Here is a 15,436-nt window from a genome sequence, read left to right as displayed (position 1 = left end):
GACAGGGACATGTTCAAGGCATCAGAACAAAGTAAGATTGGAGGACATGTGATCTGAGGGGAGGAAATTAGCTCCATGTTGGTACTTTTGGAGGATTGTCTGAGCTAACCATTCATTCATTCCTTCATTCATTCATTTCTGAGCAAATATTTTTAACACCTGTCATATGCCACACAGCGTTCTTTGTGCTGAGAGAACAGTGATGAACAAGACAACGGGTTTGCTTTCATGGAGCTGGCATTGAGGTAAAGTAGAAATTTTCACCTTCTGGAAATATTCCTAGTGCCCTGAAAATAAATGAGTCACACATAAAGTGGCATGGATCACCACCTGACCTGGAGGTGTCAGGTTTTGGATGTTTATTTGAGTCTCAGTGCGTTTGAAGAGGTATATCGGGGAATCCAAGGCACCAGTTTATAACCACACAGGTCAGGAGGCCCTGGGCTGAGGAGGCCCTTTTATATTGAAAAGGAAAGGGAAAGGCAGTAAAATGAGGAGACAGCTGGACAATGGCAGGGCACAACTACAGTCTACAATGTGGATGAACCTCAAAAATATCATGCTAAGTGAAAGAAGCCATTCACAAAAGGCCACATATTATGTGATTTCATTATATGCATTATGCAGAAGAGGCAAATCCAGAAAGCAATTACACTAGTAAAAATGGTTGATTTTTTTGTCTCTGAGTTTCAGATTAATTTAAAAATATATGGGTGGGAGGATCTTTGATAGAGAGTTTGTGTTCTAGAGACACAGAGACTGAGTGTGAATCTTGCACCTGCACTCACTAACCATGTGACCTCAGACAACTGATGCCATTGCCCCGCCTCTGTGTTCTCATGTGTACAATGGACACGATCATTGTACCCACCACATGGGGCTATTGGGAGTAGTATTCAAGAAGATCATGTATGTACAGATCATGGAGCACAAGGAGTTGTTAAATGGAGGCTGTGGTTGTTCTAAGGAAGGGAGAAGTCACTCAGGGTAAGCAGTGACCAGGAGGCAGAACTGCAGAGAGATCCTCAGATGAGTTTTCCCTTTCAGCCTTCAATTTCTATATATACACCACTTCTGGAATTCTATTAACAGAGGAAAGAAGAACACCTCCTTGAGTCTTTAGAAGAGCTGAAGCATGATGGAAGGAGGCAGACTGCAGAATGGACATTCTCGTGGAGGAGGCAACCAAGGAGGAAGAAGGAGACTGGCTTGTAGCAGATCTCTCAGATGCAGAACATGGGTAGAGTCAGGCAACATCCCTGCAGAGGTGGGAATACTTCATGACCCTGGGATCCTTTGATCTCCTTCCTTCAACCCCCTCAGCGGGACAGGAATCGGATCTGGTACACTGGGGGCAGCTTGCCCACTCCACACTCCTGGGGTGTGAGGTCTATGTCTTCAGGGGCCACGGGACTGGCCACGGAGAAATTCTGGAGGATGGTGGTGAAGAAGAGGAATAATTCTGCACGAGCGATACCTTCGCCAAGACAAATGCGCTTCCCTGTGGACACAGAAAATCAACAATGTGGACCTGGAGTGGATGCATATTCGTGTGTGTGTGTGTGTGTGTGTGTGTGTGTGATATTCGTGTGTGTGTGTGTGTGTGTGTGTGTGTGTGTGTGTGTGTGTTTAAAATATATTTTTATTGATTTCAAATAGAGGAAGGAAGAAGGGAGAGGAGAGAGAGATAGAAACATCAATGATGAGAGAGAATCATTGATCACCTGCCTCCTGCACAGCCCCTACTGGGGATCAAGCCCACAACCTGGGCATGTGCCTGACCAGGAATCGAACCGTGACCTCCTGGTTCATAGGTCAATGCTCAGCCACCTGCTGGGCTGGATGCATATTCTTTGCCCAAAGTCCAGACACCTGTGTTCATTGAAACTGGTTTGGATGGGACTAGCCTTTCACTTGCAATTCAGGGTAGACTGTTAGGGTGTCCCCAAACCTCTAAAACCAGGTGCAAATCTTTGATGTATATCTTTCCAGGGAAGATTGTAGCTTTTGTTAGATTTCCAAAGGTTCGGTTGACCTCACAGAGTCTAAGGACTATCATTGGGTTGGATGTGTGTATGTGTGTGCATGCGCACCTCCACATGTGTAGATGTGGGCATAGTTCTGACAATATTTGGAGAATTGTTAATATTTGTAAAAATTCTTAGAAAAGCTCTGGATGGTGTGGCTCAGTGATTAGAGTGTTGGCCTGCACACTGAAGGGTCCAGGATTTGATTCCTTGTCAAGGGCATATACCTGGGTTGCAGTCAGGGCACGTTCAGGAGGCAACCAATCAATGTGTCTCTTTCACATTGATGTTTCTCTCTCTCTCTCCCTCTCCCTCCTTCCCCCACTCCCTTGCACTCTCTCTAAAAATCAATGGAAAAAAATAACCTCAGGTGAGGATTAACAAAATGAAAGAATTATTCAAAGAGCTTCTGGTTCACACTAAAGATCCTATAGATGTAGATGGTACTTGGTGTGTTTTTTCAGGTATGTGTGGTGGAGACTGTGGGGTGAATGTCTGGCACTGCATGTGATTTTCTATCTCTGGGTTGTTTTATTTATTTATTTATTTTCATTTACAGTTGGCATTCAATATTCTTTTATATTAGTTTCAAGTCTACAGCACTATGAGTCTACTATACAACTGACACCACACATAGGTATTTCAATATTATTGACTATATTCCATAAACCGTAATTTGCATCCCCGTGAATATTCTGTAACTACCAATTTGTACTTCTAACTCCCTTCACCTTTTCACCCAGTCCCCCAAGCCTCCTTGCCTCTGGTAACCATCAGTTTGTTCTTTGTTTCTTTGAGTATGTTTCTGTTTCCTTTCTTATCTCTGTTTTGTTTCTTATCTCAGTTTTAAGAAAAAAAAACCATATTGTACATAAACTTGTGAATGGGATTTATGTATGTGAGGTAGGTGTATGGCTTCCATCAGATTCTCAGAAGTGTACACCGCCCCCTCCCCAATAGGTTTTAAACCACTGGCTTGGAGAGAAATGAGGGCAAAGGTATCCAGAAAGGTCAGGCAGACACCAAGAGTCTCCTCCATTAATTCATTGGTTCCTAATCTGCAAGCTGACCACCTTGAAAAGGCCATTTCAAGGATGGGTTTCTAGGCATTTCCTAAACCTTTCAAGTTGTTGGACATTGTGCCTGTGTGGAGGTATCTGGGGAAGGGTTCACATTTTTTGGCACACCTAGAAGTTAGGACACATGAGCAAAAAAATCTTCAGGGCAGGGCTCTGGCATGGTTCCTCTCCTGTAACTGGCTCCATGACCCACCTCATTCTAGAAGAGCCTGTTATCGCCCTCCCACTCTGTCCTTCCATCCTTGGGCTGTCCTTTGGACCCTTCAGTAGACATTTGTCTCTAACTCCTCTTTGGTTAAGTTTGTATTTCTTTCTGCCCATGGCAGCTACCTGTTTTGTTTTATTTTCTGTCTTCATATCCTGACAGATAATGTTTCTCTGTCTACGTGACTTGTCTGATGCATTATCTTCAGCCCCCAGTAAAGCACTGGGCTCAGAGTACACTGCTCAACAGATATCTTATACCGAGATATAGAGAGGTTAACATACTTTCCCAAGGTCCAGCATACCAAGGTGTGCCACTGGGCTGTGACCTCACCTTTTAAACCTCTTCTAGGGTTGTAGTGCATATGGGATGGGATAATGAAGGTAAAGCAGCTGGCATGTACTAACTGCTCAATAAACAAAAGCCTCTCCTTGATGTCTCAAGGAGGTGAAGACACCTGCACTCTGGTGTCTGGGAAGTGAGTGCAGATCCAGCTTACCTAGGGAGAAGGGTATAAAAGCTTCATTCTTCTTCAGTGCCCCATTGGCATCCAGAAAGTGGTTAGGGTTGAAGGTGTCTGGTGTGTCAAAGTAACGTGAGTCAAAGAGAGCAGAGTTCAGGATGGGATATACTTCAGTGTCCTGAGGAATGATCACAAGATACAAAATATTGTCATTCCCTTCACCACCCCACCCTGAAAACACAACATGAAACAAGAAGCCCTAGTGATAAAGCAAGAGGTCAAGTTTGGAGATTCAGAGAACCCAGGCTCCCACACAGGAGAGATGTGGTTGCCTGGCTGGCCTCACCTTTGGGATGATGTACCCTCGGAATTTAGTGTCTTTGATGACCACGTGGGGCACACCCATAGGAATCAGGTCTCCAAATCTCTGAATCTCGTGGATGACTGCTTCAGTGTATGGCATTTTGGCCCGGTCATCAAGGGCTGGAGGGCGATGTGAGCCAATCACCTGATCAATCTCCTTGTGCACTTTCTCTGCATAGAAGAGTGAACCTTGTTTAAAGGAGCATTTCAGCCAGGCCGGCATAGCTCAGTGGTTGAGAGTTGACCTATGAACCAGGGGGTTATGGTTCAATTCCTAGTTAGAGCATATGCCGGGTTGCAGGCACGATCCCCAGTGAGGGGTGTGCAGGAGACAGCCGATCAATGATTCTCTCTCATCATTGATGTTTCTGTCTCTCTCTCCCTCTCCCTTCCTCTCTGAAATCAATAAAAGTGTATTTAATAATAATAATAATAATAATAATAATAATAATGGACATTTCAGTAGGGACACTGCTTTCTATGGGCCAATGAGTCAGGAAAAACTTATAGGTCCTAGCTGATTTGGCTCTGTGGATAGAGCATTGGCCTGTGGACTGAAGGGTCCCTAGTTTAATTCCTGTGAAGGGCACATGCCTGGGTTGCGGGCTCGATCCCTAGTAGGGGGTGTATAGTGCAGGAGGCAACCAATCAATGATTCCTTCTCATCATTGATGTTTCTATCTCTCCCTCTCCCTTCCTCTCTGAAATCAATAAAATAATAATAATAATTTTTAAAAACTTACAGTAAAGTGTTAAATCATTGACACTTCTCAAAACAATCAGCTTGGGGTGGGGGAGCAAAGGGGAAACTAGAAGAATTCTCACTTTTTGAAATCTAATGAATGTTATAGATTCTTTCCCCTACATGCACAGGGAAACACACATACACATGTGTGTGCACACTCACACATCACATATCAGATTGAGAACTTGAGGCTCTGCACCTGTCAAAATTTCTTCTCTAAGATGAGTGGGAAATGAACTAATATTTATTGTGTGTATTGTAAATGAGGCACATATTGTGCTAGGTCCTCAGGAATATGACAGTGAAATAGATCAATAGATTAACCCATGAATAATTGGGTAAATAAATGAATATATCAATCAACCAATCCTATATAATAAAAGGCTAATATACAAATTGACCAAATGGCAGAATGACTGGTCGCTATGATGCACAATGACCACCAGGGGGCAGATGCTCAATGCAGGAGTTTTCTCTGGTGGTCAGTGTGCTCCCATAAGGGGAGTGCTCCTCAGCCAGAAGCTGGGCTCATGGCTGGCGAGTGCAGCAGCGGTGGGAGCCTCTCCTGCCTCCTTGGCAGTCGGACATCCCTCAGGGGCTCCTGGACTGCAAGAGGGCACAGTCTGGGCTGAGGGACCCCCCCCCCCAGCACAAATTTTGTGCACTGGGCCTCTAGTTCATAAATAAAAAGACTGATGGATGGAAGAACATTATTTAATGGTTGCATGTATTTACTTATCAATCAATAGATGAATAATTACCAATAGACAAATAAATAAATAAACCTAATCAACCAATAAATTACCTGAATAAATGGATGGCTAGATTTATGGAGGAATAAGTGAATGAATAAATTAGTAGAAAAAGTGATAAATGGATGATGGTTTGATGACAGATGAATAAATGAAAGATGAATCAGTGAATTGATTGTGTAATTAATAAATGAAGGGATAGAAGAGTTAAGGATGAATTGAAAGACTGATGGAAGGATTAAGAAATGAAAGCTAGTTCATAGAAGAACAGATGGATGCATGCATGAATGAATGAGTGAGCCAATGAATCATGACACATAGTTCATTCAATTAACCATTGTTTCAAAGGTTCAACACATAGGTGAATCAATTAATCCAAATAAAGAATGAAAGTGTATGTTCTTGGGCAAATCATAGATAAAGGAATCTAAGTATACAGACCAATTAATGGATTAAAGCACAGACAGATGAATGGATGGGTGGGTGGATGGATGGATGGATGGATGGATGGGTGAATGGATAAATGAATTTTTAAGTGATCAGTGAAAACAGGAGAACAGATTGACAGATTCTTTATCCATCCATCCAACAGGGCTGGCTTAGTTGGCAGTTCATTAAAACCTGCAGTGTTCCTAATTTCAGAGGGAAATACTGCCTCTCTCATTTAGGCAGGACCCCTACCCCGCTTCTGCCGCCAAAAGGGGATCGGAGGATTACCCAGATTGGCTGTCCCCACTCTGCCTACCTGTGATGTGGGGATATTTGAGCATTAGCAGGAATCCATAGCGGAGAGTGGTGCTGGTGGTCTCCGTGCCCGCAAAGAAGAGAGAGAGTACGGTGTTGATGAGGTTCTGGTGGTGGAACTCGCTGTTCGGGTCGGACTTCTCCTGGGTCCAGAGAGGTGGGGTTCATTGGAATCAGGGGAGGCTGGAACCTTGCTGCATGCATGTATCAGGGTCCCCCGCCCCCCACCTATTTCTGGGTCTCTCACACCATCTGGTCCATTTTACTTTTCTTTGTCCTCTTCATGTCCACCCATATGTCCTTATCTCTGTCTCTCTTCACTCTGGCTCTGTTTCAGTCCATCTCAACATCTCTTTGGTGTGCTTGTCTCACTTCCTCTCCCAGCCTCTTTCTGCCTCTGTGGGTCTTTTCAGCTATTGCCCTATTGTTTGTCCCTTGTCCTGTATTTCTCCGATCTCTCTCTCTCTCTCTCTCTCTCTCTCTCTCTCTCTCTCTCTCTCCTCTTCTCTTCCTCTCCCTTCTTCCCTCCCTCTCTTTATCCATCTCTCTCTGCCTCCTCCCTAGTTTCTCCTTCTTTCATCCCTCCTACCTTTTCCTAATATCCCCTTTGCATCCTCTGTTCTTCCATCATCCTCATTCCCCTCCCTTCTTCTCACTGCCCCCCATCTTTTCCTCCCTCCCCTCCCCTCCCCTTTCATTCCCCTCTCTCAAACCCCACTTTGTCCATGCGGAGCAGGTAGGTATCAATGAAGTCCCGGGGGGCGTTGGGGTCCAGGGTCTCCCTGTGCTTCTCCACACTGTGGCCAATGAAGTCTTTGACTTCCTGCATGTTTCTGTAGATTTGCCTGTGTGTGCCAGGAAAGTACTTCAAGAAGCCAGAGTAGAGCTCAAACACCTGTGGGAGACAAGGGGGCTGTAAGGTCCTCCTGAGGCTGAGCTAGTGGGTCACAGGAAGAGACAACCCTCCTGGGCCCTAATACCTCTGGTAGAGGGGAATCTCTGTCTCCTGTTTCTCTCTCTCTCTCTCTCTCCCTCTCTCTCTCTCTCTCTCTCTCTCTCTCTCTCTCTCTCTCTCACACACACACACACACACACACACACATTCTTGTCAACTCTGCCTCTCAGGATCTCTTTATCTTTGCTCTTTTTTGTCTTGTTTCCTCCTCCTTCTCTCTTTTCCTCTCTTTTCTCTCCCTCTAATTCTCTGACTCTCTGTTTCTGCCTCCTCCATTACTCCTCTTTCTTTCTCTTTGTCTCTCAGGCCTTATCTCACCATCTCTCTCTCTCCCTCCAGGTGTCTGTGGCCCTGTCTCTCCCTGTTGTCCTGCACATCTTCCAACCTTAAGCTGCATTTCTGGGGCCCCAAAGCAGATCACCCGTTTTCCCTTTCCTGAATGTCCACCTCCTCCCCACCCTCCCTCACCCTCTCCCTGACCTGGCTGGAGAAGGAGCTGATGAGTGCGAAGGACTGGTAGAACATGTCCAGAAGCTTCAGAAAATCAGGGTCTCTGTAGGCAAAGCGTCTTCCAAAGACAATGGAGCAGATGATGTTGGCAGTGATGGAGTGGAAGATCAAGGTGGGGTCCTGGAGGGCTCCTAGGAGGAGGAAGTGGCAGGTCCAGGGACACAGACTCAAATGTCTGGGGAGCACTTGGCAGCTGCCCCATCTCTGTGTAACTGTCCTTCATTGCTCAGTAATGATAAAGAAAATAGGAATAATAACAGCTACCACTCATTAGACCATATGATATGCCAGGCCCTAGTCTATTATTTTATTTTATTATTTTTTATTGTCACCTGAGGATATTTTTTCCATTGGCTTCATTTTTATATGGAGTGGAGGGGATGGAGGAGAGGCGGGTGGGGGGTGGGGGGAGTGAGAAAGACATATTGATTGGTTGCCTCCCACACATGCCCTGCAACTGAGGTATGTGCCCTTGACCAGAAATGGAACCTGAGGCCCTTCAGTATGAGGGTCGGTGCTCTAACCATTGAGCCCCTGCCAGTGCTATTTTATTTAATTCTCACCTCAACCCTGTAAGGAAGGTATAGTTATGTTATTATCTCCATTTCATAGATGGGCAAACAGAGAAGTTAAGAAATTTGACCAGGATTACTCAGCGACTCAGCACTAGGGCCAGGATTCAGACCCAGGCAGCCCAGCTACAGAGGCTGTGTGGTTGGTCCCCTCTCAGGCCCCAGTTCTGACTGGGGGAGCAGGTACAATTAAGTCCAAGGGCCAGTGGGAGTGCAATGCAGGTGTTCAATCAATTGCATGTACATTTTTTTTTATTGATTATGGCATAAAAGCTCTGTTCCCCCTGCCCCTTTCTGTCTCTCCCCTTACTTCCTTTGTTCACCTCTAGGGGTCTCTGGTCTTCAGGAAATTGTTCTATACTTGTTAACTGATGTCTGCATGTGCTAGGCTAGCCCTGCGGAAGGGAGAGTGGGCTGTGAGCTCCCGAGCAACAGATGGTCAGGTCATCGGGTTGGTGCCATCTTCTCTGTGGGTCTCACCTGTCCATCTTCTCTTGTTCCTCTGCAGACCCTTTACTGAGCCTGTCTGTCTCTCTCACTTTCTCTGCCTTTTCCTTTTTGCCTCACGGGGTCTCTTCCACTCACTCTGTCTCTGTGTGTCTCTCTTTGACTTGTTTCCTCCATCTCTGTCTCTTTCACCTTCTCTGTCTCTCTGTCTGCCTCAGTCTGTTTCCTCCTGTCTTTCTCTTAGTCCCTCTGTCTCTTTTTCTTTATTGTTCCTGTGTCTCTGCCTCTGCCTCTCCCTCCAAACCTCTATGCTTATATCTTGCAATCTCTTGAGAAAGGACCCTGTTACCTTTATATCTTATAAACATCAGTTTTAGGGAGACTCTAAAAGCAACCAGAAGTGCTTCTCTGATAGCCCATCCAGCTGCAGAGCAGAAAACCCCACTGCCCTCACTGCCAGTTTGTCAGCAGTTGACTTAAGAAACGGAAAACAGTCCATTGTTTTCCAATGTCTGAAGTTCTTCCTTTTGTCTTTTTGCATTCCTTTATATAAGTACTGTTTTTCCTTTGACAGACACAATTAATCCATGAATCAGTTTCCTTGAGCACAAGTAAATAGCATGCTAATATCTAAGTATATGGCCCAGCTGGTTGGCTCAGTGATTGAGTGTCGACCTATGAACTAGGAGGTCATGGTTCAATTCCAGATCAGGGCACATGACCAGATTTCAGGCTCAATCCCCAGTAGAGGACGTGCAGATGGCAGCCAATCAATGATTCTCTCTCTCTCTCCCTCTCTCTCTCTCTCTCTCTCTCTCTCTCTCTCTCTCTCCCCCCCCTCTCCTTCCTCTCTTAAATCAACAAAAATTGTGTGTGTGTGTGTGTGTGTGTGTGTGTGTGTGTGTGTGTGTTTGAGTTAGTATACATCCCACCTCTCTTCTGGTTCCCTGTGTCCCTCTCCTACTCATCGCCATCGGTCTCCGTGTACCTTCCTGTGTCCCTGTCCCTCTGACTGATGGTCTATTTGGCTCTGCTTTCTTTATCTCTACTTCTCTTTCTCTGCCCACGTACACCCCTGTCTTTCTGTTGCCGTGTACCCTGATCCTCTCAATTACACCCTCTGTCTTTTCTTACCATTCCCCAGGCTCACCCTGGGATTTCTGAAGCTCCTCCACCAGACACTGCGCCTCCTCCTGAATCCGCTCCTCCACACTCCGCTTGCCCATCCCGAAGTCCCTCATGGTGGCCAGAGAAAATCGCCGAAGAGCCTTCCAGCGTTCCCCGTTGGCAAATACCACACCTGTGGAGGCAGGCATGGGCTGCAGAGGAAGTTGGAAGGAGATTCTGGGTCCCTCTTCACCCCTATTCTGCCTTACCAGATTCACCTTCTGCAATCCCCATCCTCCATTCCCTGCCCCACCTTTCCCCTGGTGCCTTTCAGGCCCTTACCATATCCTTGAAAGACTTGATCAACAACAGCGATTTTCCCCCTGCCAGAAAAGGCCTCAGCTTGGTCCACCAGGGCTTCCCGGATGGCCTCTGTCCCACATAGTATGACCACAGGCCTTGGCCCCAGGTACAATGTGAAGACATCCCCATATTTGTCTCGGAGCTGCCAAGTATACCCACACCAACAGTGTTAAAACATTACAACACATATAGACTGGTAATTAGCTGGCACCCCAAAACCCTCCATCTGAATCTGCCTTTCTCCTTCCCAGGATCCAGCAACTAAAAGAGTAACCCATGACCTAGCCAGGGACTGCGTGATTGATTGGTGCCCCGAGTAGTATAGGTGGTTAAATATCTCTATTATCACCCCTGCCCATATCCTTAAGTCTGGCAAGATTTCCCGGGCATCACAACTAAAGGATCATCCTTTTGTGACCCACTTCAACCTGCTGTCTGCATCCTCACAATTTCCCCAGAGAAATACCCTGAACAACCAGCCCTGTGATAGACAGGAAGAGAAAGGGATGGCCCTCTGGCGGCGATCACGAGATCTGAAAAAATCGTAACATTAGTACAGCCACTTTGGAAACTGCTCAGTGGTATTTACTGAAGCTAAAAGTTCACATGTCTACTCAGTGACTCATCAACTTAATTTCAGGCACATGTCCCAGAAATCTGAGCTTGTGTTCACCAAAGCACAGGACAGGGAGACTGAAACCTTATTAATACAATGCTCATCACCATCAATATGTGTCCATACCATGGGATGCTAAACAGCAGTGAAAAGAACATGCTACTGCAATACCCAACAACATGAATAAAGCACACAGGCATAGTGCTGAGAAAAATTAGACACAAAAGAGTCCATACGTGATAATTCAATTTACATGAAGTTGAAAAACAGATAACATGAACCTATGGTCTCAGGATAGTGGGAAGGTATTGACTGGACGGGGATGCGAGTGGGGTATCTGGGGATGGGCCATGTTGTTACTGATCTGCAAGTATATTGTAGAAAATTCACTGAGCTGAGCACTTATGATTTGTGCACTTCTTAGGATGATGTTAAACAGTAAAAAGTTGACTTACAGCCCTAGCGGTTTGGCTCAGTGGATAGAGCATCGGCTTGCGGACTGAAGGGTCCCAGGTTCGATTCTGGTCAAGGGTACATGCCCAAGTTGTGAGCTTGATCTCCAGTAGGGAGCATGTAGGAGGCAGCCAATCAATGACTCTCTCATCATTGATGTTTCTATCTCTCTTCCCCTCTCCCTTCCTCTCTGAAATCAATAAAAATATATATTTTTTAAAAGTTGACTTACAATCATAAAAGTTTAAGTTTTTGTGATTTTTATGGAAAATCTCACACTGATCTCTGCAAAACCTCCTCACTGGTCTCTCTACTCCCACTCTTTTCCCATCTACAATCATTTCATCATCTATCCCTCCCTACCCTGACATTAGAGTAATCCTATTAAAATGAAAATTAATGTCACTGACCTGCTCCAAATCCTCCAATGCTCCCACCTCACTGAGAATAAAAGCTGAAGTCTCCACCATGGTCTACATAGCCCTGAATGAAGTGGCCTCATCACCCCTCTGCATCTCCCCGCAATGGTCCCTTTGTTCACTCAGATCCCACCCTCCCATATTGTCCCTCAAGATTCTGAACTTGCTCATTTTTCAGGGTTCTTGCACCTGCCTCTCTCTGATGCCTTTTTCCTGCATCTTTCTGTGTCTCTGCCCAGAAACCAAGCAGGATTGAGCCTTTTCCTCACAACTTAATCTAAAGTAGTTTCAATCATAGCTCTTGTCTACCTCATTTGTTTATTTCCTTACTTGTATGCTCTGTCCAATGCGACACCTAGAATATTCCCCAGCAAACAGAAGGTGCCCAGTAATCTAGTATTTAATGAGTGAATAAATGAATGAGTGGATCAAAGGAACTGCCATTTAATGAGCATTTACTATACACCAGACTCTATGCAATACCCCATCTCATCCTCACAGCTTTAAGAGGGACACATTTTTATTGTCACTAGCGTTTTACAGAAGAGGAAACTGAGACTCGATGAGTAACAGTTGAATCTGGAACACTAGTTCAAGCCTGAGTCCAGAGGATTTGGGCACATGTAGGGGAATGGAGGAGAAGCAGTGCCACCTTCACCACCCCGTCCCATCATGGCACCCACTAGCTCATTCTCTCTCTCTCTCTCTCTCTCTCTCTCTCTCTCTCTCTCTCTCTCTCTCTCTCTCTCTCTCCTCACAAGGATCATGAACCCCTAGAAGAGCTTTGGGGATCTGAAACTCAAACTTTTGCAATGATGTGTTTGGATATTGGGAGGGAGCATAAAGGTTTAATGAGATTCTCAAAAAATTTAGTGATTCCCAAACTGTTAGGCAGCTTCAGTCTCTGAGGGCACTGGAGAGAAGAGCCCTCCCTGCTGGACCCAAGCTTCCCCTCTGTGAAGTCCCAGCCATGTGGCTGTGGACAGTGCCCTCCCCACACTAAGCCTCACTGTCCTTATCTCTAAGATGGGGTTAGCACCTCACCTAGCCCACAGGATTGTTATAAGTGAGACCTGGTGAGTTCCCACAACAATATAGGCAAATCCCAGCCACTTAATTCTGAATGAAGAAACTGAGTCCAGGAATTTATAGGAAAGCATGGTACCCTGTGGTACATTGAAGACAATGAGAACCAAATCACACATACTTGGGGCTCCCACATATGTGATAAAACTCTCTCTGTTAAAAGCAAAGGTAATGACAAGCCCAAGCTTGTGATCACCATGCTAGGGGGGCTGGGAGCAGGGGGGTGCAGCAGGAGTCTGGACTGTAAGACAGGAGGCAGCTGGAAGTTACTGTCAGTGCTCCTGTTCTCCCATTGAGAGGTGAGTTCATGGGGTAGATTACATTACTAATAACTAAATAGGTGACAAGACACAAAGTCATGCCTGGGAAACAGTGATGCAGAGCCCAGTAAATCCTCCATAGCGTCAGCTGTTATGGATAGCACATTAATGTGCATTATTGATAAGTCCTCTGTACCTGGCCTCCTGCTCCCTTCCTCCTCCCATTGTCCTGGTACTGATATGAACCAGTCTTTCCTTTTCTTTTGTTGACAAAGGAGAAACCTATTTGACTAATGACACTGCCCCCTTTTCTCTCTCATCCGGGGGGCAGGCACCCAGGAACTTGACAGAAGGTGGCAAAACATGTGAAATGCTACACCCAGGCTCATATCCAGACACCTCTTCATCCCCACTTGCTCACTCCAGAGATAGTGGCACACAATTCCCAGTGAACAAGACGACTCTGACTATCTGACCACCATCTACTGTGCTTCAGCTGCCTGCCTCTTCCTCACCAACCTTCACACTCCCCACCCCTGGGCCTGGAAGGGTGCCTTTCTCCTTCTAGTAAATGATCCCCAAATACGGAGACGGGAAGTCACTCTCCAACCCATCCATCTGCATCTCACCCTCAGGAAGGATTTGAGTAGGCCACGTCTGTCCATCTGCAGAAGGTTCCCGAAGAAGGGCAGAGGACGGGGGCCTGGCGGAAGATGGCCATGTGTCTTTGGGTGGCCCCTGGCCAGGAGAATCAAGAGTCCTGTGATGAGAGCAAGGAGGAGGAGGACACTGAGCTCCATAGTCCCAATCTGACTGCCTTCCAACCCACTGCAGTCTCAACTTGGGCCTTTTATACTGATCCTGCCTCCTCACCCAGTTATGTAACTTTGTCCATTCCCCGCCTCCCCTCTGACATTGTCCAGGAGCGTGAACTTGAGAGAAGTTCTAAAGGGCCCATACTTCCTTCCTGCCCAGTAACTTGCTTTCTCCCTACCTCAGCAACCGCTCCCCAGATGTTGGCAGAGACACTGTGGTGGTTACAAAGGTCAGCATGAGTGCTCGTGAGAGCTCACGTGTTTATTTTGGGGGTATGGGTGAGTATGCACTGTCTACTTGTTGTGGCCTTGTGTGTGTGTTTATGCTTGCATGTCTGCCCATGTCTGCTTGCATTTGTGTGCACTTGTATGATTTTTTTTTATGTGAAGGGGTATTTGTATTGATGTACATGTGCAAGTGTATTTTGTGTATGAGTCTGCATGTGCTTATGTACATATTTTGCATGTGCACAGGCTTACATGTATTGCTATGGATGCATATGTGAAGGGGTGTTTGCTTTTGCGTGGTGCTGGTGGTATGTGTCCTTGTGTGTGCTTGTGTGTTTGTGCACCTTCTCATCCCTGTGTTTGTAGGGCCTTTGGGTGCTCAGTGCTCAGTGTCTATCTCCAGACCTCTTCCTTCACCCTCCTTTCTGTAGCAGCTACAGATGGGAATGACGAGAGAGACAGAGGAGTGGGGAGGGACACAGAACTGGTGAGACTCTGAGGTGGAGGGGTAGGTGGAAAAAGACAGAGGGACTGAGACCTGGCTGGGGGCATATTTGGGTCCCTGGATCTCTGATTGCTCTGACCAGTGCCTGCAGTTCTCTTTATTTCTCTAGCTCTGTCTTCACTCAGAGGATGTTTCTAGGATCCTCTCTGATAATCTGTGTGTGTATGTGCCTATCTTATTATCTCTGTCTCAGTGTCTCTGTTTCCCCCTTTAGACCCTGAACTCCAGAAGTGCAGAGACCTGGTCCAGTTTGATTGATGTCCATGGGGCTGGTGTCCGTCGCTATCATCACTCTGAGCCTCTGGCAGGCTCGGTCCCTACTTGCCAGGTATGTGCTTGAGTATGTGCATGTGCACCTGCCACAGTCTCAGCCTAGCTTTCCACTGCTCTCTGTGTCTTTCCTTTAAAAGGAGATGGGGGGAGATGAGGCAGCATCTTTCCTGCAATGTTAGGCAAACCCCTTGCTAGACCCAGGGACCTGACCCTGGCAGTTGAATCATACACCTCTGACCCAGGAGGAGGGGACAGACAATCCTGACCTCTTGAACTCAGGGATGGAAACTGCACTTTCTTTTTTTTTTTTTTTAATTAAATCTTTATTGTTCAGATTATTACATTTGTTCCTCTTTTTTCCCCCCCATAACTCCCCTCCTCCCAGTTCCCGCCCCACCCTCCTCCCTCACTCCCCACCCACTGTCCTCATCCATAGGTGCACGATTTTT

At 46.2% G+C, this 15,436-nt stretch overlaps 1 protein-coding gene across 2 annotated transcripts; it reads right to left on the bottom strand.

The window, feature by feature from the left end:
* Positions 1-321: 321 nt before the first annotated feature.
* Positions 322-13,985, bottom strand: LOC118674745 (cytochrome P450 2B4). Of its 2 annotated transcripts, XM_036346801.1 has the most exons (10): positions 13,796-13,985; positions 10,312-10,474; positions 10,013-10,162; positions 7,814-7,974; positions 7,097-7,273; positions 6,380-6,521; positions 4,121-4,308; positions 3,811-3,952; positions 1,298-1,501; positions 322-692 (listed from the first exon to the last, which is right to left on the bottom strand). In XM_036346801.1, exons 1-9 carry the CDS (start codon positions 13,964-13,966, stop codon positions 1,320-1,322), a joined length of 1,476 nt encoding a protein of 491 aa, XP_036202694.1. In that variant the 5' UTR covers positions 13,967-13,985; the 3' UTR covers positions 322-692; positions 1,298-1,319. The 2 variants fall into 2 exon arrangements, with proteins under 2 accessions (XP_036202694.1, XP_036202693.1); XM_036346800.1 differs by having other exon boundaries at positions 322-1,501.
* Positions 13,986-15,436: the final 1,451 nt, after the last annotated feature.

Source organism: Myotis myotis, unplaced genomic scaffold (genome assembly GCF_014108235.1).
Source record: "Myotis myotis isolate mMyoMyo1 unplaced genomic scaffold, mMyoMyo1.p scaffold_m19_p_19, whole genome shotgun sequence".
NCBI classification, from domain to species: domain Eukaryota; kingdom Metazoa; phylum Chordata; class Mammalia; order Chiroptera; family Vespertilionidae; genus Myotis; species Myotis myotis.
The sequence above is the reverse complement of the archived record's forward strand: the minus strand, read 5'-3'. Positions and strand labels throughout refer to the sequence as shown.